The sequence below is a fragment of the Gavialis gangeticus genome, unplaced genomic scaffold (assembly GCF_001723915.1).
Source record: "Gavialis gangeticus isolate Ggan-Ray unplaced genomic scaffold, GavGan_comp1, whole genome shotgun sequence".
Lineage (NCBI taxonomy): Eukaryota > Metazoa > Chordata > Crocodylia > Gavialidae > Gavialis > Gavialis gangeticus.
Genome location: NW_017728973.1, coordinates 1,599,511 through 1,624,173, shown reverse-complemented (window position 1 = coordinate 1,624,173; position 24,663 = coordinate 1,599,511). Strand labels below are relative to the sequence as shown.

The 24,663-nt window shown below is 58.9% G+C and overlaps 1 protein-coding gene across 2 annotated transcripts in view; it reads right to left on the bottom strand.

Moving 5' to 3' along the window:
• Positions 1-1,419: 1,419 nt before the first annotated feature.
• The window catches only part of LOC109289759 (inactive phospholipase C-like protein 2), a 40,632-nt gene continuing 17,388 nt past the window's right edge, over positions 1,420-24,663 (bottom strand). The window contains exons 1-6 of one of the 2 annotated variants that reach the window (XM_019505970.1): positions 18,437-19,193; positions 14,531-17,020; positions 12,694-12,897; positions 11,371-11,446; positions 6,202-6,311; positions 1,420-1,950 (exon numbers count right to left, since the gene is read on the bottom strand). In XM_019505970.1, the coding sequence (XP_019361515.1) occupies positions 1,765-1,950; positions 6,202-6,311; positions 11,371-11,446; positions 12,694-12,897; positions 14,531-16,966 (3,012 nt within the window). In that variant the 5' untranslated portion in view covers positions 16,967-17,020; positions 18,437-19,193 and the 3' untranslated portion in view covers positions 1,420-1,764. Of the gene's footprint in view, positions 1,951-6,201; positions 6,312-11,370; positions 11,447-12,693; positions 12,898-14,530; positions 17,021-18,436; positions 19,194-24,663 lie in introns of those variants that run through there. The other variant, XM_019505963.1, reaches the window with a different exon arrangement.

Genomic DNA, 24,663 nt, shown 5'->3' with positions numbered 1-24,663 from the left:
CCACGGCTGTTCCTGTTTCCATGCTCCCCGCTGGTATTTCTGATGGGGAGGGGAAGGAGGTCTGGCCAGGGGGAGGCTATGCCAACAGCAGAAATCTTCCTGTTGTGTGGGGGTAGGGGCCTGCTTATCCCCAGTGGGGGTCCCTGGGGAGGGCAGCCATGGGGCAGGGAAGATTTCTGCTGTTGGCATAGCCTCCCCCTGGCCAGACCTCCTTCCCCTCCCCATCAGAAATACCAGCGGGGAGCATGGAAACAGGAACAGCCGTGGCATCAGCTTGGGGTCTAACACTTTTTATAACACTCTGCTGCTTGGAGCCTACACACCACACACCCAGGGATAATGGAGGCGGGGAGGTGTCATGCCTAGCTTTCCCCTGCCTGTGGATCCAGCCTGAGCACTGGGGACTCCAGCTGGGCCAGACCCACTGATCTGAGCACTCCCAGGAAGCAGAGGTGGGCCAAAGCCATGCAGCCCCATTTCACTGCCCACCCCCACCCCCACCCAGCTCAACCTGTCTTAGTGTAGATGCCTCTAAACATGGACCTCATCCCAGAGGGAAAGTCAATATGGTTTCCCTGCTGGTCAGCCAATGTTTCTCTTTGCCTCCAGCTGGTTGGTCCAGGGCAGGTCCGGATCTCTACCTCATGGCTAAGCCATGTCTACAAGCCTCTCACCTGCAGCCTCTGAGCTCCATCTTTGGATGGGGCAGCCCCTGAGCACTGACTCCTAAGAATGAACGCCTTTGGTGAAATCCACACCCCAGGGGTCCTGGCAGGACAGCCACTGGGAATGCTGGTCTGGACAGCAGGTAGGAAAGCTGGGACCATCCCAGCTATGTTGGCTGCTCCCCACTGCCTGAGGCAGCTCATCTGGTTTGTCCCAGATCTGATGAACACCCAGCAGACCTGAGAGCCAGGCCAGGGTCCTCAGCAAATGAGGCGAGTCAGAAAGGGCAGCTGTGACCTCTAGGCCAGTGCGTGGACAAGTGCTAGTGATGCACATGCGTGCACACACATACACATGTACACGCATGCACACATATGCATGCACATACACGCATGCATGTGCGTGCACACATGCACACATATGCACATATGCATGCATGCACATGTGCGCGCACACACACACACACGCACGCGCACATGCTCCCAGGGCCCCTTCTCAATCTAGCTACCTGCAGCAGGATGGAGCCTTTCATTAGAAAGCAGCAGCAGGCAGGAGAGGAGGTGAGGCCAGGGGAAGCACAGAAGAAAGCTCAGAGCTGTGGGGATAAGGATCAGACTGACTTCCAGACAGCCTGGCACTAGCTGCTCCTCACTTCTCACCTCTTCTCAGCTTTGAACCTCCTTCCAGCTCCAAAGAACCTCTGTCCATACAGGGACTCTACTGGTGCCCGTGTGGACTGCACCCACATGTATTCTGCCCCAACTCTGTAGGAGCCACAAATTCATCTGCCAGGTCTCAGTGAGATATCACCTCCCTTGTGCCTGGGCTGCTCAAGGGGCCCAGCAGAGTCCTATCAGCCCCTTGCTAACACTCCTTGAAGGACACCCCATGAATGGCCAGCTGTAGCCCTGCCAAGAATGCCACTGCCAATTCTTTAAAATTCATGATAAAAAGCCGTCAAGCTGGCTGGAGTCTCTGGACAAAGGGGGCCAAGGGTGCCCCCACAGTCCCAGGTCTGAGGCACTGGGGCAGCCATGGGGCCTCCCCCTGCTGGCTGGGCCGCTCTCTCAGTCCAGGCCCCAGTGCCCCACACCGCGGTCAGCAAGATGCCACGTTACTGCCTCCTTCTGTCTCAGGAATGGGCTCCAGTGGGGTCCGGACCCGGCTGGGTTCTGGGGAGGCTGAGCCATTCCTGCCGATGCCACAGGACTGTCCGGCATTGTGGATCTGCCACAGGTTGTCCAGTGCCTCTGCCTTGGCCTGTTTGAGCAAGTCAGCTTGGCCCTGCAGCAGGGGAAAAGCCAAGGGTCAGGTGGGGGTAGGGGGTGTTAGGGCTCATCAGCACAGCCCCCAAGGCAGTCCCCTCTCCATCTCAGGGCTGGAGGTAGGCATGGAGGCTGGGTTTTGCTGTGGTCTCCTCACCTTTGGGGCAAAACTGATCCTGCAGCAGAGGCTGGAGCACAGAGAGCAAGGGGTCCCTTCTGTTAGCCAGGGCTCAGGCTACAACAGGGGCTAGGAGATGGCCAACTATCCCCCCCACTCACTGCACATGAAGGCCACAGCATGATAGGACTGTGCCCCTCCCCTAGCCATTGCTTTGGAGCTGCCCAGATCCAAAAGTACCTGGCCCTGGGGTTGCCTACCCTTATGCATCTTCTGTACCAGATAGCACCAGCACTGGCCAGAGCCTTTGGCAGCTGGAGGATGGCAGAGCCTAGGGTGGTGGCGGCACTATCTCTTGTCACTGAGCAGTGTTGACTCCCTCACCCAATTCTGGGGAGACTGGCTGGGCTGGTGCCTCTGGTGCCACCTGAAATCCCAGAGTAGTACTGGAGCTCCATGCCTTCATGCTCAGAACCATGCAGGTCACATGGCAAGGTACAGTCCAGCAGCAAGCAGCATCTACGCATGGGGCAGGGAACCAGCTGCCCCCTACACTGCCCCAGGTCATGGGAAAGAGAGGTGAGGTTGGGGGGAGCTTTTCATGTAGCTCCAATGTTTATGTATTGCCAAAACAGCCCTGGGGCACCTTACCAAGGGGGCCCCACAAGTCAGATAGGCAGGGAGAGCAATGACACCAGGTGGGATTCAGAGGCAGTAGCTGCCCTAGCTCAGCACTGAGAAAGGCAAAGACATCAGAGGCTTTGAGCTGGCACTGGGACTTGAAGACCTCCCAATCCATGGCTGTGAGCTGGGGTCAAACCCAGGACCTCTAGCATTCAGAGCACGGACAAGGGGCACTAGCTAAAGGAGTGGCTCCATCAGCTGGCCACAGAGTAGGCTGTTATCCTGTGTGTGGGCAGCCTCCTTAGAGATGCATGATGCAGCTGAGGCACTGGTTGATGCTCAGCTCCCTGCTCCCCCCCATCCCCCACCCAGCTGCATGGTATTCACTCTGCAAATGGATTTACTCTCACAGCCTCCATTGACCTGGACACTGACTCAAGGTTCCCCTGCCCCAGCCGGAGCATGCTCTGGGCACAGCCTGCAATGCCCACAAGATGGCAGCACTGCACTGCCACATGGCTTCTAGGCCATCAGGCAGCCAGGACCAGAGAGCTCCTGCCTACCATGTGCTCCAGACTCATGCATTGAGAAGCCCCAGATCCCACACAACTGCTTTTACCCACACACCCTGGGGAATCCTCACTCTAGAAACCAGCATATAGCAGCCAGGCCTGGGAGAGATGGAGGGTGCAGGACACTGGGGTTCACCCTACCCTTCCAAGAACAGCCCATGGGATCCTTGCTTGGACGGCTCCTTGAGCAGGGAAGGATGGCAGCTCAGGATTGCACTCAAGCAGGGTGACCACCTTTTCAAAACACAAAAGCAGCACGCCTGGCCTCCTTGCCCAGCTCTGTCCTCCGATGCTGGGTCCTGCCCACTGGGTCGCAGAAGGCCCCAGGGGAAGGGCAGCAGGGTGGGGAGCCCTAAATCTACAGCAGGCAGCCTGCATCCACTCTTGCCCCAAGCAAAAATACACGAGGGAGGCACATGCCCCACATGCCTCCATCCCCAGGAGTAGGGTGACCACACATCCCTAATTAGGCCAGACAGTCCTGTAATGGGAACATCAAGTCCTGGTCCCAGGCTGTATGACTCTGGGATAACATTTGTCCCCCATTTGCAGTGCTGTGCATGGATCCTGGTTTTCCATTCACCATGGAAAAAACATGGGAAAATGGCAGGTTTTCCTTTGCAGGCTGGCAGCATCTCCCTATGCAAGAGAGTGCCTGGACTGCGGGGAATGGGACACAGAGTGCCATGAGCATGCCCGCACACATGCACGTGGCCAGGAATACACCCAGGCAGCATGGAGAGCAGTTTCCTACAGGTAACTCTGTGGGGGAGAGGGGGCATAGGAGGAGCAGGGGGCGCAGACTGAGGATCCCACAGTGAGGGACAGAGTGGGGCAGGGGCTGGGGGTGCTGCCCAGCCGGGGCAGTGAATGGGGCCTAGGGCAAGGGCACTGGTGGCTCATCCAGGGGGCAGAGGGTGCAGCTCCCCACCACTGTATGCACTCCTAGGGGAAGGCCATGGGGGGGATATGCCCTCCAGATTTGGGTGAGGGGTGGGGCTGGATGTGGGCTGCCCACTGCGGACTCAGGGCTTCTTGCCTTGCTGTCCTCCCACCAGCCATGCCATGGCAGAAGTGGGGGAGGGAGGGGGAGGAGAGGTGGGCATGGGTCCCACCTTTCCATTTTGAAAAGGTGGTCATCCTATCCAGGTGTGCACACAGTGGCAGGGAGCTGCCCCCCCAGTATCCCCTGGACAAGCTGCCTGTGGCTCCGTAGCTCTGTTCTGCTCCCCGGCTGGGCCCTGCAGCTGCGCATTTCAGCCCTGGGCCCCATGAAATGCCCTGGCCAGGCAGCACCCCCAGCCCTCAACCCTGCCCCACTCCCTCCCTCACCTTGGGGGCCTCAATATGCTTCGCCGCCCCCTCCTCCATGTTGCCTACTCCCCCTTCCTCCCATAGACTTACCTGCAGGCAGCTGGGGGTGCTGTTCTCCACTGCTGCCTGACTGTATTGCTGGCCATGTGCGTGTGTGCACACACACAAGCATGTAGTGCCCCCTGCAACCTGCTACCCCCAGCCCCAAGCAGCAAGCAGAAGACCCAGATCCCTGCACGTGATACTGCTATGGTTTGATTGTGTGGACGGGAATCTGGGACAAATACAGTCCTACAGTCATTCAGTCTTGGACCTGGATTTGAACGTTACATTTCGAGACTGTCCCACCCAGTTAGGGTTGGGTAGTCACCCTGCACTCAAGGGCAGCATCCCACTCTGCAGTCTGCCTTGAAAACCAGACTGCCCCAGCTCCCCCTGCAGACAGCTCATGCAAAGGCAGGCAGAGAGTAGGCCCAGGGGTACCCAGCACCATGCTAGAGAAGAGGCACTGCAACAGTGGGCTGCTCACTGAAACCCAGAGCCTGGAGGCACATCCAGGGGTCATTCTGCTCCTGCCTTCTGGCCCAGCTCCAAGTCCCTGCTGCACAGATGCAGTCAGCAGAAAAGCTCTTTTCCCCTAGGGAGGTGGCTTCTGGCTCTAGCCCCAGCGCAGACTGGGAGAGCAGCATGCCTGGTCCAAGGGTGGGGGTAATGAAGATGCTGGGGGGAGGCAGAGATAGCAGAGCCAGGGCCCTATGTCAGTTAAGGAGGGGCAGAGGAGGGGTCAGTGGCAGAGCCCTCCACCCCTACTAAAGCACTGATTTAATTCCCTGCCCCTTCACTGCAGCTGGGAGGCTACGCTCACTGCCAGTGCACCACCCCCACAGCCCACACCACATTAGCACCACCAGCCTCAACTCAGCCAGGTCCCAGGGGAGTCTGGGCCTGTAGCAGGTGGCCTATAGGGCTGAGCATTGGGCTGGTTCTGCAGAGCTACAGACAGCTGTGACTACCCCGGAGGCCTGCTACATGGTCTGATGTGCTGCTCCCAGCACTAGCCCAGCACTAGCCCAGCAAGTGGGGAGTGGGGCCTAAAAGGTAGAGTACTGGACTGAAAGCCAGGACTCCCAGGTTCTGGATCAGTCTCTGCTACTAACTCTCCTGGGAAAGGACTCCCCTTTGCCTCCTTTGGCTTGTTCCCCTGGTAGAAGGGCTTGAGGCGAAGGGGGAGAATCTTTGTTTGCCAGGTGCTGTGAAAAGGCACAGGATGGGCCCTGCACTCGCTCTTCACAGGCTCTGGTGTCACGGGCTGGTGCCTCACACTGCAGCAGCTGCGGGGAGAACAATTGTTTCACCATACCCTGGCTTGGTCAGATGTCACAGCACCCTGGGGACAGGAAGCAGGGTCTGGTGCTTTGCCTTGACAAAGCACCTCACAGGCAGGCCTCAGCTCTCACTCTTGCCCCGCTCTGTAGCTGGGGAAACTTAGGCATGGGAGAGGCAGGAAGAGACCCTCACTGCAGCAGAGCTGGGAGCAGCATTCCTGGCTCTCACTTGTGCTGGTCTTTGGGTTCCAGGCTCAGCCACCCCTGGGCAACTGGGCACCTCTCTGTGCCCTACAGCAGCCAGGGCCCGATGTTACCTTCAGCACAGTGATGTTCCACGCAAAACTCTCCAGCGCCTTCTGCAGCTTCCTGCCCTTTAGCCCCTCCTTGGCCTCCAGCCGGTGCAGCTCTTTGTGGAAATCCATCCCTGAAAGGCAGAGCACAGGGAAGAGTGTCACACACATGCCCATCGAGCCAGGGCCATGGCATCATCACAGGTGGAGATCCAGAAGATGCTGCTGGGCAGGGCATGGGCCACCAGCACCAATAAGCTGGCAAGGAGACAGCCCCAGGGGTTACAGCAAAGCCAGAGGCAAAGTGCCCAGGACTGGGTTTGTACTGTGACTGTCCTGCACCGCACTGTGCATTGAGAAGGCCAGAAGGGCACCAGCCCTGGGACAGCACTCATTTGGCCAAGGGGGAGGGGAAGGGGCAGAGGGGAACAGCTGGGATCAGCACAGAGCTGCCCAAACTGGCTGCACCCACACAGTACCAGAGAGCCCCCCACACACACACTCCCACTCAGCAGCAGCAGTAGCTTCTGTTGCCCTGAGCTTCACATGTACCAGAGTCTGAGGCCAGGGCACAGACAAATTGTCTTCTGCATCCTGCCCCTTCATGCTGCTCTGCCAGTTAAAAGGGCCCCTTTTTTGCTCCCCTCCCCCTTCAAGCCAAAAGAGATGCCCTGCCATGGTGCTGCTAGCCAGGGGCACCCTGAGGTGGAGAAGTGGGGGAGGCAGGCCTGTGTCTGTGCCACGTTGGGTGTGGAGCATACCACATCTCCAGGTGGGAGGAGATGCCCTTCCAGAGCAAGCCAAGGGACATGAGGCTGTTTCCTGCTGACTCACCAGCAGCCCACAGCTGAGTTAGCAACTTAGAGCCATGTCCTCTTGCTCTTCATGCTGAGCAACAAGGGACTGATCTTTGGAGCAGGACAAGTGCCTTGTACCCCCACAGCCCATTCTCGAGAACAGCTATCAAATCCCATAGCTAGAGGAGGGTGAAAGCCTGCCAGGGGGAAGAGCACTCGTTGCCAGCCTCCCCTGCAGGAACCAGTTGCTCCCAGCCTTCACCTTGCAGCAAATCCAGCCATGTGCCATGGCCACAAAGCAGCCTGTGGGGGGAGCTCTGGGGCAGGGGACAGCTGAGGGCCAGGGGCAGCAGCAGCAGGGTGCAGTGTTGCATGGCTGCCTGTGGGGCTTGGAGACATATTAGGATGCAGACACTGAGGTGTCGGGGGCACAGGCGACAGAAGGCCAGAGCTAACAGGGCTTAGCCCCCTCCCAAACTAATTTGCAGCAGCTGGCAACGGCAGCAGCACCATTATGCCACTGTCCTGCTTGGCACCACTGCCATACCCGCCTTGCTGCAGCGCTGCACCTGGCACCCCTGCCACATGCTCCTCCACTGCTGGTGCGTGTCAGCCCTGCAACAGCCCTCAGCCCCGACAAATAATATTTTCTCCCACTGCTACCAGTGGGGGGCTCTGCATGTGAGGGCTGCATGGCTTGGGGGAGAGCGCTGTTCTTGGGGGCAGAGATGGGCCTGCAGAGATTTGGGGTTGGGAGGGGAGTTCAGGAGGGAGGATTCATGTTTTGTGGGAAAAAGGAAGAAACCACAGAATCTGTCACCATCCCCAGAACAAGAGCAGGGACCCATCCCCACTGTACCAGTCCTAGATACCCTGTCCACAGCAGCCCATGGGGCATCCCGGCACATCCTGGTGCTATGGCACACCTCCAGCCCACGAAGGGTCCTGCACACTGTGCTCCTCCTTCCCACGCAGAGTGCCTGGTCCCCTTCTGACCCCCATTTATTAACCCTCCCCTTGGCAGCAGGTACCAGTAGGCAGGGTCTCTGGGCAGGCACAGGACAGGCTCTGGGCTTGCTAACTCTCCTGATGGTAACAGGAGCTGGCAGGAGAGCTGGCTAGGAAGTGAGGAGTCTGGGAAGCCTCAGACCATCCCAAGAAGGGCAGGGCTGGAAGACCCAGTGGCCGTGACACTGGGAACAGGCTCCAGGGAAAAGAATGGAGAGAAAGCCAGGAGCAACCAGCATCAAGCTTGAACATGAAGGGTACCCTGGCACTACACAGCCACTGGCCAAAACACCCAGGAGTAACAGCGTGCTAAGGAGTGTCTCTGCCAGCTCAGTACCTGCTGCCCCATACCTCAGGAGTGACCCGTCACACAGCACACACATCCCCACTGCACTCCAGAATCCCAGTGGAACCTTCCCTGAGCCCGCCTTGTCCAAATCTCATGCGGAGCCCTCGTCAGCATGTTCTATATTTACCCCTCTCTGACGCAGTGCACGTCGGGCCCACACAAGGTCGCCCACACAACTGCAGATTGCCCACACGCCATCAATCAGCCCCCTCAGAGCCATACCAGCTTCCTAGCGGGGGCGCTTGCTGGGCCCCATGGGGCCCAGTGAGCAAGGCGAGGCCCAGAGCCTGGGCCATGAGAAAGAGTATCCTCCAGCTCTGTGCTGATCACCCCAGGCCCAAGAGACAGCAATGACATCTGACTCAGGCTAAGAGGTGCAAGCAGCTAAGCTAGGGGGCTGGCCTGCCACACTCCCAGGGGCTGGAGGCATCGGCCCTGCCCTGCTCTTCCTGCCTGCTAGCTGCCACCAGGGAGGACCTAGGAAGGCAGCTTGCTCCTGCTGGGTGATGGATTGGGAAGGCTCTGCCCAGGGGCTGGGTGTTCCTGGCAGGCGCTGTGCCTCCTGCAGAGGCTAGGCCACGCTGCCTGTTTCTGGTGCACAGAGCCAGCTGCAAGCTCCCTGGGGTGGGCATATGGGAGCTTGGCTATGGGGCCCAGCATGGTTGGGCTGTGGGATCCAGGCCACATTAGACTTGTGCTAGCTACCTCTTTGGCAAGGAAGCAAGGGCTGGAATGGACCGGGGGACCATCCCCTCTGCGCCTGGAGTCTTCCTGGGGTAGGATGAGGCAAATGGTAGGGAGATGTTGGCTGGGGATGCCCTCCTTGTTGATCCTGCACCTTCCCCAGCAGTAAATCCTAGATGTACTTGCTGTGCGCTCTAGGGGACAATGCAGCACTGGTACGGGGTGCACTCTTTGGATTCTGCCTGAACTAAACCATAGCCAGAAACCCCTAGGTAGGGCAAAGAGACAGAGGCAGGAAGGAGAGAGGAAATAGGCATGGGACAGAGGGAGAAGGCAGTAGCCTAAACTAGGGCGGAGGGAGCTAGAGTGGAGGGCAGGAAAGAGCAGCCTGACCCCAGCCCTTCCTGGGCAGAGCAAACTGGGGAGCATGGGCACTGGCCTGGCTGGGAGCCCCACCCTAGCCTGGCTGACCCATACCACCCAGGCTGCTTATAGCATTCCAGGGATGTGGCTCTCCCAGGGATATTGATAGCCAGGCTGCCGCAGACTCCAGCTTAGGCCTGCTATCTATAGCCATGGGGCACTTGTGGGAGGCGCTGCAGTGCTGCTTCCATTGGCACTTGGCTCAGTGGTGTGTCACTGTACATGCAGAGCACTGCAGAGTTGGAGCTGCGGGGCACCTGCAGGCTGGAGACATGGCAGGGATAGCAGGGGGATGCAGGTCAGGACGGAGTGGCACTGGCAAGACTGGGAAAAGCATAGACCCCAGGATGGAGACAGCTGGGGTTATGGATTGAAACTGAGGGGCACTGGTAAGGCTGAGTCTGAGAGGGACCCCAGAGCTAGGACAGAAGGTAGCTTTGGGGAGGCATGGCAGAGCCAGGGGCAAGAGACAGCCCAGAACTGGGTTAGCAGTGTCTGTGGCTCAGGCATGAAGGGCACCAGCAGAGCAGTGTCAGGGAATCCAGGCTAGGGTCAATACACAGGGCCCCTGGCAGAGCTCAGAGGTGGGGGCAGGGCAGTCTGACAGCAGCACCTGCCTGTGTGGGTTCAACCATGTGTCTTTTATGTCATCATATGCAGTTGCCACTTCTCCCATCAGCCCCAGTCTGTTATTGCTGATGCTAATTATATTCTGGTGTTTGGCAGCTAATGACTCCTCTCCGCTTCCTCATCAGCCTCCTTTGTGCTGCTCCAAACTTCTCCCCCTCCCCACACAGGGCCCATTACTGCCCACCTGACAGTGCCCGGCTCTGCTGGGAGACACAGCTCATGGGGAGGCTGCTCCTGGCAGAGGCATCCTGCAACTGCAGGTCATGTCCCCTCTCACACCTCTGGTGCCCCAAGGGATTTCAGTTTCACACAAACTATTTCTGGGAGCTGCACACTCGCTCCATGGATTGGGTGTCTCAGTAGAAAGTGGCCCAGTCTGGAAGCTGACATCTGGGAGATGGGACAGGCTCCTGCTGTTTCTCTGCTTCCTCCCCCCAGCCCAGGCACATGTGAAAACCACAGCAGGCTGGGCATAGGGCCTGCAGAGTGTGAGCCACTCAGAGCGGCCCCAGCATGGCAGCAGGAAATGGCTCTCCCAGAGCCAGCTGGGGCCATATGACCACCTCCACCACATCCCATCTGCCACTAGCTCTGCACACTGGGCTGCCCCAGCAGCAGGCTCAGAAGACAGAAATGCCCCCATCGTCACACATCCACTGCCCCTCACAGTGGGCTAACCAGAGCCAAACCACAGTCACATGCCCTCTAGGGCAGCCAAAGAGATGCCCCACACTCCCTCCCTGGGCATGTGCACCCCCCTCCATGCCCCCTCGCCCATACATGACTACCTGTAGAGCCCAGCTGCTACAGCACCCCACAGTGTTTTTGCTAGGATCCACATGCAGGCTTGCCACAGAGTAGTGATGGCTCTTGCCCTCCACACAGCAAAGCAACAGGCCATGAGCCTCAGGGTGACTGCATCCCCTCCAGGCAAGGTCAAAGCAGCAGCTCCATTTGGCAGGCACCATCACTTCTGCCCATGCTGCACTAGCAAGGGAAGGCCAAGATGACCTGGTGCTGGGGTCTGGGATGGGTCATAGGGCCTTTCCCCTGGGGTGGAGAGAGGAGGCAGGCTCCAGCCTAAACTTGCCAGCACGTGTCACTCCATAGCAGCACAAAGGCCAGCCCCTCTGACTCCTGGGGGGTGTCAATCCCCAGACACCTTTCCCCCATTCCCAGACACCAGAGACCTGCTAAGGTACTGCAGGGCCAATATGCCCAGCTCCCTTGGTGCAACGGGGCTGGCATACTCTCCCTATGCTCCTCCTGGGCCTCTGCCATGTTGCCCCTGCCTGGACACACCTGCTTGCTGGGCTTGGATGAGTTTGCTGTATACTGCGTCGGCAGATTCAATCAGGGTCCGGCTGGTCTGGATCATCTGGAGGGAGGAGAAAAGGCAGTGAGGGGGCTGGGCTGCAGACTGTTCAGCCCCCTCTCCACCCCTCCCTCCCCCATCCCTACCTCGGCTCCAGGAGCTAGCACCTGCGGGAGAAACTTGGTGCCAATATTCAGAAGCCCTGCTGGACCTCCTGTACACATGCTGCAGGTGTGCGCGCACGCGCGCACGCGCGCGCACACGCACACACACACACACACACACACACACACCCCGTGCAGTCCGGCCTCCCCTCAGCTCTGGCCCTTCAGCCCAGCACATTCCCTTTGCATCCAGGGGAAGGGGACACTCCTGGCAGAGGTGGGAGGGATTCTACCCTCTGCCAGGATGGTCAGTGAACCATATCCCCTGCCAGGGCCAGCTCCGCTGGTCCCAACAATGGCTCAGACCAGGTGCTGCATAGCTCGCGTCTGGCCGGATGCCAAGCCTCCTCAGAACACAAAGGAAGGAAGCGGCTCCGGCTTCTGCTATTAATGGGATTTCTCCTGCCAGGCGGGATCACGTCTCCGCAGGACGCCGGGTGACCCAGCAAGTAACCCCAAGGAGCACTGGAGTGGGGGAGGGCTGTGGCGCCAACACAGACACTGCTACTATGGAACAATGTCTTGGGGTGGGGGAGGAGGGGGGTGCACTTCCCACCCCCTGGCAGACTTAGAAGGGAGGCTCCAGTGACAGACCCCCCCCCCCAACCCTATGCCAAGGCAGGGGTCATGTGTGCACAGGGAAGGGGTGGTCATGCTGCAGCCCCAGCACTGGGGAACCCAGTCTCCAGGGCTGTGCTGATGTAAGGGATCCTGAGGGGGCTGCAGGTGGGACCAGGGCTGCTTCTTGGAGCTGCTGGGTCACAGCTCCAGAGTGAGTCATTTGGGAAGCCATGTAGTGCAGCATGTGGCAAAATAAATCATGGTCCTTTCCCTGCCCCGCTGGGGCTTCGTTCTCTCTCCTGGGAAGAGGCCAGGGCAGAGGGTGGTGCTGGCTTGTTCCCTGCAAACTAGCCTAGGCACTGGGGGAAAAGGGACAGGCAAGAAAGCACGCATTAACCACCCAAAGGGCTGGGACCCTCCTACTGCTGCTGGGGGTCAGGCATGGCTGGACCAAGTGCCCCCCAGTTCAGCCCAAAGCAGGCAGCCCCAGCTGCAGCCAGCTCAGCATGGCCCCTGCCTGGCCCAATACCACTATTGTGGGCGGAAGAAGGGATGGGAGGCCTGGCTGCAGGGGAAGGTGCTTACAGTCTCGTAGGCGGTGAGCACTTTGCGCAGCAGCTCGGGGATGGGTCCCTGGGCCTCCATGGCCGGGTACTGCTCACCCAGGTTGAGCGTGACGGTGGGGGCACCCTCGCTGTGCAGAAGCCACGTGGCCACTGTCAAGATGCACTGCTTCATGTTGGCCGCTGGCGTGAGCCCACACAGCTCCTTGAAGGACACCAGAGCATTCTGTAGGCAGGAGAAGGGCAGTGGGACTGGCAGCAGGTGCCTTACTAGCGAGGGAGAGGAGGGTAGGCAGCTCCTGCCCAGTATCCCCAGCTGGGACCCTGGGCAGCCATCTGCTTGTGGATGGAGTGAGCTGTGTCCCCTGCCCCAGAGCACTGAGTCAGAGCCACCCTATACTGATTCCCCTCTCCCCAGCCTCCCTTCCTTCCCTTCCCTTCCCTTCCCTCCCCTGTCCCTCCCTTGAGCACCATTCAGAAACCCCAGGCCTGCCCAACAGCCTCAGACCTCTGTACCAGCTCCCATGCCCTCCATAGACAGGAGGCACTGGGAGATGCGCAACCATACCAGCCCTTCTCTCCCTCCTCCAAGTTGCTCACTTTCCCTATGGCTCCCATCATTGGACCTCCCCACCATGAGACCTCCCCTGGTCTCTCTCTGTTGGGCAGCTTCTCCCCACCCCCAGGATTGCTCTGCCAGACCCAATGCACTGGATGCTCCTGAAGGGCAAGTGTGCAGGGGGCCGCAGGGCTGGGCATCACTCTTGTGCCCACTGTCTCCAACCCGATCAGAGCACCAGACAGCTCCTTCTTTGCCCAGCTGCACCCCTGCCCCAACTCCCTTTCTTGCTCTGGGAGAGGGAGGTATCCAGGAGATGACTTTGCTAGGGGCACAGACAGCAAGCAGTGAGGAGGGAGGGGGAGGGTTGGGGGACACAGCCCTTGCCCCTGGCCTGTCTCTTCCACTGTACTGCTGCCTGCCCAGTGGTTCACTCCAGTGCTCAGTGGCTGTGAAAACCTGACCAGTGGAAGGCCAGAGGGCAGCCATTCTACAAGGCACAAGGCAACAGGGAATGGGGCCTAAAGAGAGACATGCCAGCAGAGACAGCACAAATCTCAGCCCTGGGCCCTGGAGACAAAGTGGATGACAGCGCCAAGGTCCCAGTGCAGCAATGGCTTGAGCATGTTCCCAAGGACAGAGACTGACTCCAGGCCCAGAGCCAGTGCTAGGAGCCAGCTGTGGGGTGGGGACGCTGCACTGGAACTGCTCCAGATGTGGAGTGCTCAAGCCCAGGAGCTGCTGGCACCATATCCTCATCCCCAGGCCTGCCCTTAATCCCACTCTGTTCTGCTTGAATATTGAACTGCAGAGCAAGACAAGGAGGGGCACGAGGGCCTTGCCTGTTGGGTAGCTGGACCCAGAGCCCCCAGCTGGCACTGTGGCCACTTGGGATAGAAAAAAGGGCAACACTGTCCTGTTGCTACATTGCTAGCTGAAAAGTTCAGTCATGAGGCCGCTCAGGGGTGCATGCACCCCACAGGGGCAGCTGTGGAAGGGGCTGCTAAGGTGCCACTCTAAGCTCAGCTTTGCCCTGGTGACTCCTTTGCTCAATCCCCACGTTACAGGGGGGAAACTGAGGCAGTGGTCCAGTGGCCCACCCAAGGCTGTACAAGAACTCAATGGCAGAGGCAAGATGAGAAGAGAGAGAAGGGTCCAGCCTCTAGCCCTCATGCACCAACCCATCAGACCCCACGTCCCTCCCTGAGCTGGGGATAGAGCCCAGGAATCCTGAATCCCATCCCCCACCCCACCCACACCAACTGCCAGGCCCAGCCCCTCTGCAGGGCCAGTCTGGTACCTGCACGTTCTCCCGGAGGTCAGTGGCTTCCCGCAGGGGCTGGGTGGCCGTGCGGAAGACCTCGTCAATGGCCTTGATGCCGGTGGCCTTGGTGGAGGTGTACTCCCGTACCCGACGGCCCTTACGCACCGAGAGCCCCCGCTTGTGCCCCCTGCCCCCACCACGGCGGTCAGTGATGGCCACGTGCACAAAGAGGGTGGCATTGGGGAGAGGCTCGCCAGTCAGTGCCTGCAGGGGCACGTGGCGGTAGCCAGTCTGCAGGCACTCAAAGGGGATGGTGTACTGGGCAATGAACTCATCCCCAATGTAGTCATCATCCAGCACCACGAAGCGCAGCACAGCCAGCTCAGGCAGGTTGATCTGGAACTCCAGGCTCTCGTCAAAGACGGGATTGTCCCCGCTCTGCAAAGCTGTCTTGGTGCGGTGCTCAGCGCAGTCAGCCGGGATGCCATGGATCTCCGCACACACATAGGGCTCCACTACCTCACCCTTGGCGCCTGAGCCCTTGGGCTTGGGCAGATTCTGCCCGCTGATGATCTTGAGGTGCAGGAGCTGGGCAGGGACACCAGGCAGCGAGTCCTTGGCATTGGCGCTGAAGTAGGACACCTCCTCCCGCATAATGGAGGGGCGCAGGACGTAGCCACAGCCCCCGTTTTGGCGGAACCAGGCAGCGTTGAGGTCCATCATCAGTCCCGGTGTCTGGTAGTTCATGGCCACCATCTGGCAGCCACACTTCCAGAAGTCCTGGGGGTTCATGTTGCTGGCATCGATACGTATGGCGCTGGGATAGATCCGTGACAGGAACCGCTTGTTGTAACCCACCAGCTCCTCAGGGCACTCATTGGCGAAGCGCCCGGCCTCAACCTCACTGAAGGAGCAGACCTCCCAGTAGCGCTGCCCCCGCCGTGAGGCCTCAAAATCCCGGAAAGTCACAGACTGGCACAAGCTGACCAACTCGGACAGCTCCCGGCTCAGCCGCAGCCGGCGAAGCCCGCCCCCCTCGGGCTGCTCTTTGTCATCCTCTCCCAGGCGACGTGATAGCTCCAGGCTCTCATCCTCATCCGTCACATCCCCCTCACTGTCATGGCAGTTGGGCGGCAGCTTCTTGCCCTTGATGAGGATCTTACTCTTGAGTCTCTCTGGGGATGGCAGATAAGCCTCCTCAGGGTCTGGGGGGTCCAGATAGAGCTTTGCCCCTAGGCTCTTCTTCATGTACTGGGCCATCAGCCTCTGCTGGGGGGGTGAGCAGCGCACAGCCAGGCAGAGGATGAGGGGGTAGTCCGAGGCCTCGAAGGCGTACTGGTCAATAACGCCCACCACCGTGCGGAAGGGCACGCGGGAGGTAGTCGAGCGGCCAGCATAGACCACAGGCTCACCATCCGGCCCGTCCCACACCACCAGCTCGATGCTGCGGCAGCCTGTGCGCAGGGCGCTGACATAGCCACTGATGTCTGAGCTGCCCCAGAAGTTGTCCTCCAGGAGGCAGGCACTGTGGGCTGAGCTGATGTAGTAGTGAGAGAGGGGTTGTGCCATGTCCTGGCATACCTTACGGTGCTGTGGGTCAAAGATGGAGCAGTCAGAGGAGAGAAGGTAGCGGGTGAAGCCATCGATGGCCATGTACCCCTTCTCCCGGCCTTCTTTGGAGGGCTCGTATTTGCCAATTATCTCCAGACACATCTCCTCTGTCACGCCCTCCATGCCCTGCTCTACCTCCAGAAATATCATCAGGTCCTTCAGGCCCAGGTACTCCTTGTTGCTGGAGAACTGGACCATGAGGAAGAAGATCTCAGGTCTGGTGCACAGTTCACAGTAGGCCTCCACAAAGAGGTCGCATGCCACCTCTCCCCCTGGCCGCTCACTGGCCTTTTGCAGCTCCTTGAACTTCAGCTCGATGGTGGAGGCTTTCATGCCTGGGTTCAAGGCCTTGATGAGCTGCACAGCCCGGGAGACAGGGATGCGGCCTGCCTTCTCTAGGTCAGCAAGGTCGAAGACAGAGGAGATCCAGGAGGTCCGGAGGCTGGGATGGCCAGCCTCGGGAGCCTCCAGTGTGTGCTTCCCATAGGACACCAAGTACCTCAGCCCCATTACCCAGGCATTCACTACATCAGCTGAGGTGGCCACCAGGTCCAGGGACTCATAATTGTCCCCATAGAGGATGGAGAAGGCACACTCATCAGGGAACTGGTCAGAGAGTCCATTGCTTCGCAAGACAGGTGTCTTCTTCCCCACCCGCACCTCCTTGACTGACTTGATCTCAATCTTGGCCTTCTCCGAGTCTTTCTTGGAAGGCTCCCAGCGCAAGAAACACATGTCAGGGTCCAGCACGAAGAAGCGGCTGTACATGCGGGAGTTGGAGCGTACTTTTTTCATCTCACAGCCTTCCAGCATGAAGGAGATGCAGGCTGCTGTACTGTTGATCTTCCGGTCATTGGGCATGGTGCTGAAGGACACAGTCTTCTTTTTCTGCACTGGCCGCTGGCGAGAGCCATCCTGCAGAGGGGAGGGGAACAGGGCAGTCAGGGGTAGCTCAGAGACCCATTTAGCACAGGGGTTGGCAACGTTTTTGGGCAGAGTGCCAAAAACACCCCAAATTCAACATGTAAGACGTTGGCATTCCAGGGGTGGATGGTGGGGGACCCGATCCTTGTTGTGGCAGCGCAGCCCTACCTCCTTCCCTGCCGTCTGCCCCAAGGCATGCATGTCAAGCAAAATGCCTCCATGTGCTATGCAATTGGCATGCATGCTGGGGGCTGCCGACCCCTGATTTAGCACGTGGGGCTGTGCAGGGCAGAATGGAGCTGAGGTGGGTGAACCCAGGGTTAAGGGGAGATGTCTCTAGAAGCCAAAGGAAAAGAGGGATGAACACTAGCCCAAGGCATAGGAGACAAGGATTCAGTTCCCCATACTACCATCAGCTTGCTGTGTGTAGTTCATTTCTCTCTCCGGCTCAGCTTCCCTATATGACATGGAAAGCTGTACTGCCCCGCTGCCCAGGGCCATTCAGAGGTGTTAGCTGGGTGGCATCCTTCACTCCAAGTACCACCCCCCCCCCATCTCCAGCACAGCTCTCCCAGCTTTGTGGAGGGCAAGGTTCCTTGCAGGCACCAGGCATCTCCCTGATTTACTGCCACAGTTGGCTATGTGCTAGGGGGAAAGCTGTGGCAGAGCAATGGATCCGTCTGCCACCAGGACGGGTCATGGCTCCTTGAGGCAGGAAGGGTTCCATATACTCATGTCCCACGTGGGGAAAGTTCCAGCACCATTTCCTCTTTGCAGATGGGGAAACTGAGGCACAGAGCGAGGGACAGTGAGAAGGGTGAGGAGCAGAGGCAGGAATAGAACCCAGGGGCCCAGCTCCCTCTAGTCTATAATCATTACACACCTCTGCCCTGCCCAGCGTGGTAAAGGAACCAGGGAGTCCTGAGTCCCAGACACTCTGCCATAGCTCCTCTGAGCCCAGGGATCCAGAGAGCTCACCTGCCTCACCGTTTCACTGGTTCTTTTCCTACAGGGACGTCTCTGCCCCTGGCCTTTGCCTGGACATGGAAGAGCCTGTGCAGTGAAGGGGGGCAGGAACCCCAACAGACCCAGGAGCTGAAAGGAGCAGCCCTAGGGGCCCTGCTGGCTGAGGGGTAAGGCAGCCAGCTGGGCAGCACGGGACCACCAATACTGGCCTCTACTGCCCAGCACTACCTAGGCAGGCTAGCCCTGCCCCCACCTGACTCCTGAGCACTAAGCATGATGGCATGAAGTGAGTTTTCATCCCAACAGAGGGGATGAAGCTCCCTGCCCTGCTTTGCCAGGTCAGCTGTGCAAACCCCATATCCGTGCCACCCACACCCACCATGCCCCTGCCTCTCCCATCATCCCCCTGAAGCCGTTTTCCCCAGTATCTCACCCACTCACCCAGTGGAGTGGATCCCAGTGGGCTGGAGAGAAAAGGCCTGGCTGGGCCCTCTTCCCAGACTTTATGACTCAGCCCCTTATAAGGGGCAAAGCCTGCGGAAGTGCCACACTGTACCTTGAGTACTTTTTCTGTTCTGCAGTGGCACCCCTAGGTGGCTCAGGCCAGCCATGATCCCAGCACTATCTCCTGCTCCACACACTCCCCCACGCAGGAGCTCCAGAGTGGGCAAGCCCAGGACACATCAGACAGGGCTCTGGGTAGCAGCTTGCCAGCAGCCGCCCAGGGTGTGAGGCTCCCTTCTCCTTCCGCCCTGCAAGGTGTGGGGTCCCGATAAGCAAGACAGGCACAGCTCCTCTGCCACAGCCCAGCCACCAGGAGCTAAGCTAAACATAGGCACATCCTCCCACCATGCAGGGACCCACTGTCTTGGGGCTTCTTCCCACTGGCACACACTACCAGGAACATCACTGGGGCAGGAGCTGCTCTCCTAGGCAGTGCAGCCTCATGGCAGCCCAGGGATCCTGCAGTTAGGGGAAACTAGGCCCCCACCCAAGCACTGCAGCCAGTTTAGCACCAGAGCAGGCACCTTGCTGCATCTCCTGGGGGAAAGGCATCCCCATTGCCCACCCCCATCCAGCCTATTTTCTCTATGGAGCTCCAGCTAGGCCCCTCATCTTCTGGCTCTGCTGATGGCCATTAGTCCTGGCCTGCAGCCCCCACTATCCAGCCTGGAGAACCTCTCCACCCCAGCTCCAATAGTGCCCTGCACTCCCAGCCCCTCTCCAGCCAGTCCTCAGACAGGAATGTCCTTCAGCTGACTCCAGTACCGACACTTTGATTTGGGGGGGAGGCATTTTCGACCCCAAAGGGAGTGAACAACTTGAGATTGATCAATTGGCAGTCCACGCCAGGCGGTAGGGGGGGAGGAGTGGAGGGGAAGGCTGGTTCCAGCTCCCCTCCCCCACACAGCTCTGTCTCAAGGTTATTCCCTAGGCCGAGGCCTTGGAGGAGACAAAACAGCAGCACAGCCCTGAAGTTCCCCTCATCTCAGCTGGGGGAGCCCCTCCATCTGCCCATCCCAGCACTGGGTACTCAGGCAGCTCTCCAGTCCCCCTCACACACACAATCTACCCCCCAGAGCGGGAAGCATCCTCCAGTTGCCCAGCTCCGTGCTGCAGCCCACGGGAGCCAGTGGGAGGCTGGTGTGGTTGCTTTACCCCAGTATGGGGCACCAGTCCCAAGAAGGAGCAGTGGAAGGCTCTCTGGAGAGAGCTGCTGTGACTCTAACATTGGGACTGTGCCCCTGAGAGGGGATGGGAGCAGGTTCCCCACAAAGAGGCTTTGCACACACTGCCCTGTGCCTTGTCCTCAGGCATGAGAGCAAGACATAGGGGCTCTTCCTGGTCACTGATCCCACACCTTGGAGCCCAGCCAGGTATGCCAACAGGATGGAGGGCACAGAGCAAGACCAGGCCCTGGGGAGCTCTGGGTACCAGCCTGCCATGGGCAGGGAGGAGAGTTCAACTACACAATTGAAGGGGAATGGCCAGACCCAGGAGCGAAGAAGCCCACAGGTACCCGTGCCCCACAGAGACCAACCAGCAGATGCTGTTCTGGCTGGATGTCACACAGGAGTTTAATAGAGACTCTGTCCCAGCCAGCACTGGCATTAGACGCCCTCAAGGTGCCATTTCCTCGCTAGGCCAAAAGCTTCCATTTCTTCTCCCCACAGAGCCCTGGACCCAGCAGGAAGTGGCCTTACTGCATGCCAATACATAACAGCAGCAGCATGGCTGCTGCAGGGGAGTAGGGGGGGCTACATGGGCAGTCACAGTGCCCCACACCTCTGCCACACACAGACCCCACTCCAGGGCCTGGGCAGCACTGAGCAGGCACCCAGATAATGATATATATAGCACAGCCCCTATGTACACCAGGGGATGAGGAGATAATCTCGGCAGCCACCTTCCGAGGACAGACTGGAGCCTGAGAGGATAGCCAGGGAGCAGGATGCAGACCACAGTACAGCCAAATCACAAGGCAGGGTGCCCATTGCTGGCACCCAGAGACACAGAAGAGGGAGCTGGCTGGGGTACCCACCACAACATGCCACAGGCAAGGAGGAAACTGCATGGACGGCAGCATTGGAGGGATGGTAGATCCTAGGGGAGAGACCTGGTGAGAGACCAGTGGGGCTGGCCAGTCCCTGCTGCATCACTTGGTTCTGGAGAGAGGGGCTGCCTGGGCCCTGGACACAAACACATTCCCAGGCAGATGGCAGACTCCAACTTGTCTCAAGCTGCCAGGACCAGAGCCGAGCAAATGCAGCTGGAAGAGGGGAGGGACAGGGAATGGGAGGTGTTCCCGGAGAAGACGCGCACAGGCTTGGAAATTTTCAGCAAAAATCAAGGGGTGTTTTTGGAGCAGCTCTGGGGTTTAACTTACTGGAAGACATCCAAGCACCCCTGGGCACACCGATACCATGAAGCCTCAGCAAACCCCCAGCATCAACCCCACCAGCACCATGGACTGGCAAGTGCTGGGGAAAAAACAGTGACTTGAAGGCCAGACAGTAGAGGGGGGAGGCTGCAGGCAAGGAGCAGGCGGATCCAGCCCCTCCACTAGAGAGGTCTGGGGCCAGTTCAGCATCAGTGGCTGGGGAAAGCCCTGGGCTGTAGGGTGTAGGTAAGTGCCTGTGAGGTGAGGCCTGGCGATGGGGCCAGCACAAGGCCACACAGATTGGACGTTCTTCAAAGGGAAGCCTGAGGGCTTTCTGAAGGAGATGAGGATGGTCAGGGAGCAGAAATGATCCGGCATAGCTAACCACAGGAAGAGGCTGAATTCTCACTGAGGGGGACTTCTGAGACCAACATCAAGGCCCATAGTTCAGGCATCTGCTGCCACATTAACAATGCAAGAGGAAGCCAGGCAGAAGCCAGGGACACCGCAGCCTCGGCTCCAATTTGCTGGGAGGCACCAGCCACTAGTGTGACGCTGCTTCAGACAGCCTTGAACTATCCATCATGAGATGGGCAGGGGGCAATACCATCCTCAAGGGCAGCTCCCAGCTCCAAGGGCAAGTGGCTGGATTTAGCATGGACTAACAAGGCTTGATGGGAGTTTGGAGAGGATGGGAGGAAAACGGGAGCATGCTGGAATCCCTGGTGCCCCTTGCTCCTGCCCCACAGCCCCCTGATAGCCTAGACCAGGCCTCCCTCCAACTCTGCTGCTGCCCCTCACTCCCATCCCACAGTCCATGCCTCCAGTGTGTTCTCAGTCCCCAGGCACACAGGCATCGCTCTGTGCTGTTCTCTGCCCCCTCCATGGTACTGAGCTAACCCCCTCCTCCTCCCCCCCCTTCCTGGCGCAGGCATGGGGTGCTGCCCTTTTAATCCAGATGATTTTTCCAATCAAGAGCAGCTGGACTGGATCAACCCAGAGTGGGGGGGCGGGGGAAGGAGGGGGGACCTGGGGTCACTCCTCAGGCTGAGTACATTCCCTTGGGTCCCTACAAGGCACCACAGCCTCACCGCTGCCACTGGAGGGAGCTTGAGGAGATGCGGGAGTCCAGAGACTCCCTGGTCACGTGGCAAAGAGCCTTGTCAGTGGGAGGGGGCTCCTCCCCTGCCCCTGGCTCTTGTCCCCTGGGGCAGAGCAGCAAAGGGCACACTCTGATGCTAATCCCTAGCTTGGCCCCTCAGCACACCCCAGACCTCCCCAGGGTCAACACCTCAGCAAGAGAGAAGCTTCAGGCTCTGGCAGCCCTTACCCAAGTGAGCCCCCTCCCCCAGCATGGTGAGGTCCTTGGCCTGACAGCCCAGTTTATTTTAGCTCTTTTTTCCTTCCTTCCTTCCTGCCCCTGGCTCTGAGCTGGATCCTGCTGACTGCTCAGTCACCCTTGGTGGTCAGGCCCCTCAAGGCCTGCTCCCTGCTCAAGCACAGCAAGCCCCTTCCCAACCCCATCCTTCTACCACCCCCATCCAACCCTGTTTTGGCCTGTTTAGAGCGGATTCAGGCTCAGAGACCCCAGCACCCATGGTGCCTGCTTTGACATGGAGTCTCTGGAGCTGGGCACTGCTGGATCACCTAGGCAACACATCCCTCCTCTACCCCCAACTCCATGCCAGGCACCATACTCAGCCCCACACCTGCTGTCCCTCAGCTCCACTGGACAAACAGACACACATACACCCAGCAACAGTCCTGTCTTTCAGCCAACCCCCCTGATTATGGGCCATTTCCCTTCTTCCCTCCGACATAAAATAAACCACAGCTCTCCTCGACTGAGACCCCCTTCTTCCCCTCAACCTAAGCCCATTGGCAGTATCACCATCACTACAGTTCAGTCATGCATGGAGGTATAGCAAGCATCCTCCAAAGCAACACCAGACCCCCAGTGCCCACAGCCTGACAGGCACATACTGGGGCAGTGCCACCTCGCTGGCAAGATGAAAGGAGAACTGCACAGACAGACCCAATTCCCCTGAGCTGGGACAAGGACAACCCATGAACCCACCAGCTAAGACACCTTGCCCGCCCTGCCTGGACCCAGCCAGGGTCCCCCAATGTACAACCCCCCACACATGCACCCCAACCCCTGCCCAGCTAGAGTGCCCTGCACCCAGTGCGATGAAGCAGCAGGATGTGATGCATACTGTTTTTCTGGCTTCCAGCCACCGCGCCTGCCTGACAGATGGAGGCGGGGGCCGCGGGGAGCGTGCCAGGCAAAGGGAGGTGCATGAGAAACATGGAGGGGCTCTCCAAAGTGCAGCATGGAGGCCTGACCTTCCCATAGCAGGGAGAAGGCTGAGATGCCCCCAAAACTCCCTTCCATCAGCCTTTTCTCACTCTAATCACAACCCAGTCTGCCCCACGGAGCACTGAGGAAGGAAGCCACTGTGACTGCCTGGCACCCACCTGTCATTTTACTCCAGAAAGCATGACCTGAGCAGGAACAGTGTCCTATACACCTCCCCACACAACATGCCATGCTATGAATGCCAGAGGCAGCCTGCTCTTGGGGTCCATTTTGCTGCTAAGAGCTGGGCGAAAAAGAACCAGAACCCCAGGCAGCAAGATGTGCCCTCTGAAGTGGGGCTCTCCCTAGAAATGTGCGAACAGGGTCCACAGATGAGGATGGAGAGACCTAACAATCGGGACCCACATCCCACTGGGCTCCAGTGAGTGGGAAACCCTAGAGAGAAGGGAGAACCCAGCCCAGGCTGCTCCCAGACCTACACCCCTTTGCCCAGTCAGGCCAAAGAGGAGGCACAGTCTGCCACAAACACCAGTGTCCAGTTCCACCTGCCTCGTGAGGGGCCAGTCCTTGAGTATCCCTCAGAGCTGCTCCCCAAGGCAAATCCCCAAGGTCAGCCATGATCACAAAGAATGATGGTAACAGCAATGCTTTCACCTACTGGCATAGGGGAGCGCAGGGAGACTCCGGGGGCTCCTCAGACCCAGCTGAGATGATGGCACCTTTAACCTGGACCATGGTAGCCATCAAGTTTCCATACAGCCACAACAAGACATCCTCCCCCACAACCCCTGCACATGCCCTGGTGGTGTCAGCCAAGGTCCCAGCCTCCCTCCAAGGCTCCGACGAAGCCAAGATCAGGGCACACCCATGGGAAGGATGGCTCCTCTTTGGGTCTTTTCCACTGCTCTTTTCCAGAGGAAACAAGCCATGTCCTTTGTGCCCAAGTCCCAACCCAGTGAAAGTGACTCACAACAGGGGAAATTAATTAGAACAAAGGGGGCTGTGCTGTGGCTTGGAGCCTTTAGCAGGGGGGCGTTGTACAGCAGGGCTGGGAGCGTGGTTATGGGATGGATTTAATTAAACAGTGCAGCAGGGAGAAGGTTTAATCCAGCACTTTGAGATGGCAGTGAGTCACATCTAATCTCGCTGCCTCCCCAGCCCCAGCACAAAGCCTCTCTGGGCTCCCTGTCAGTTGCCTGGCTGGGCACTGGGGAAGCTGGGGGGTGAGGGGGCACCTCAGGACAAGCAGTGTTGAGCTTCCAAAACATGGCTTCACAACATGTAATGTCCCCAGCCCATGGGAGGTGGCCTGGGAGGCTGTTTCTAGGGCCCGTGAGGTACAAAACTGGCCCTAAAGATTGGACCCGGGTCCCTGGTGTCGGGGTGGTGTAGAATTAAGATGGTGCGCATTGGAGATCACGAAGTACTGCATACAGAATGGAGAGTGAATCCAACTGGCCAGGTAGG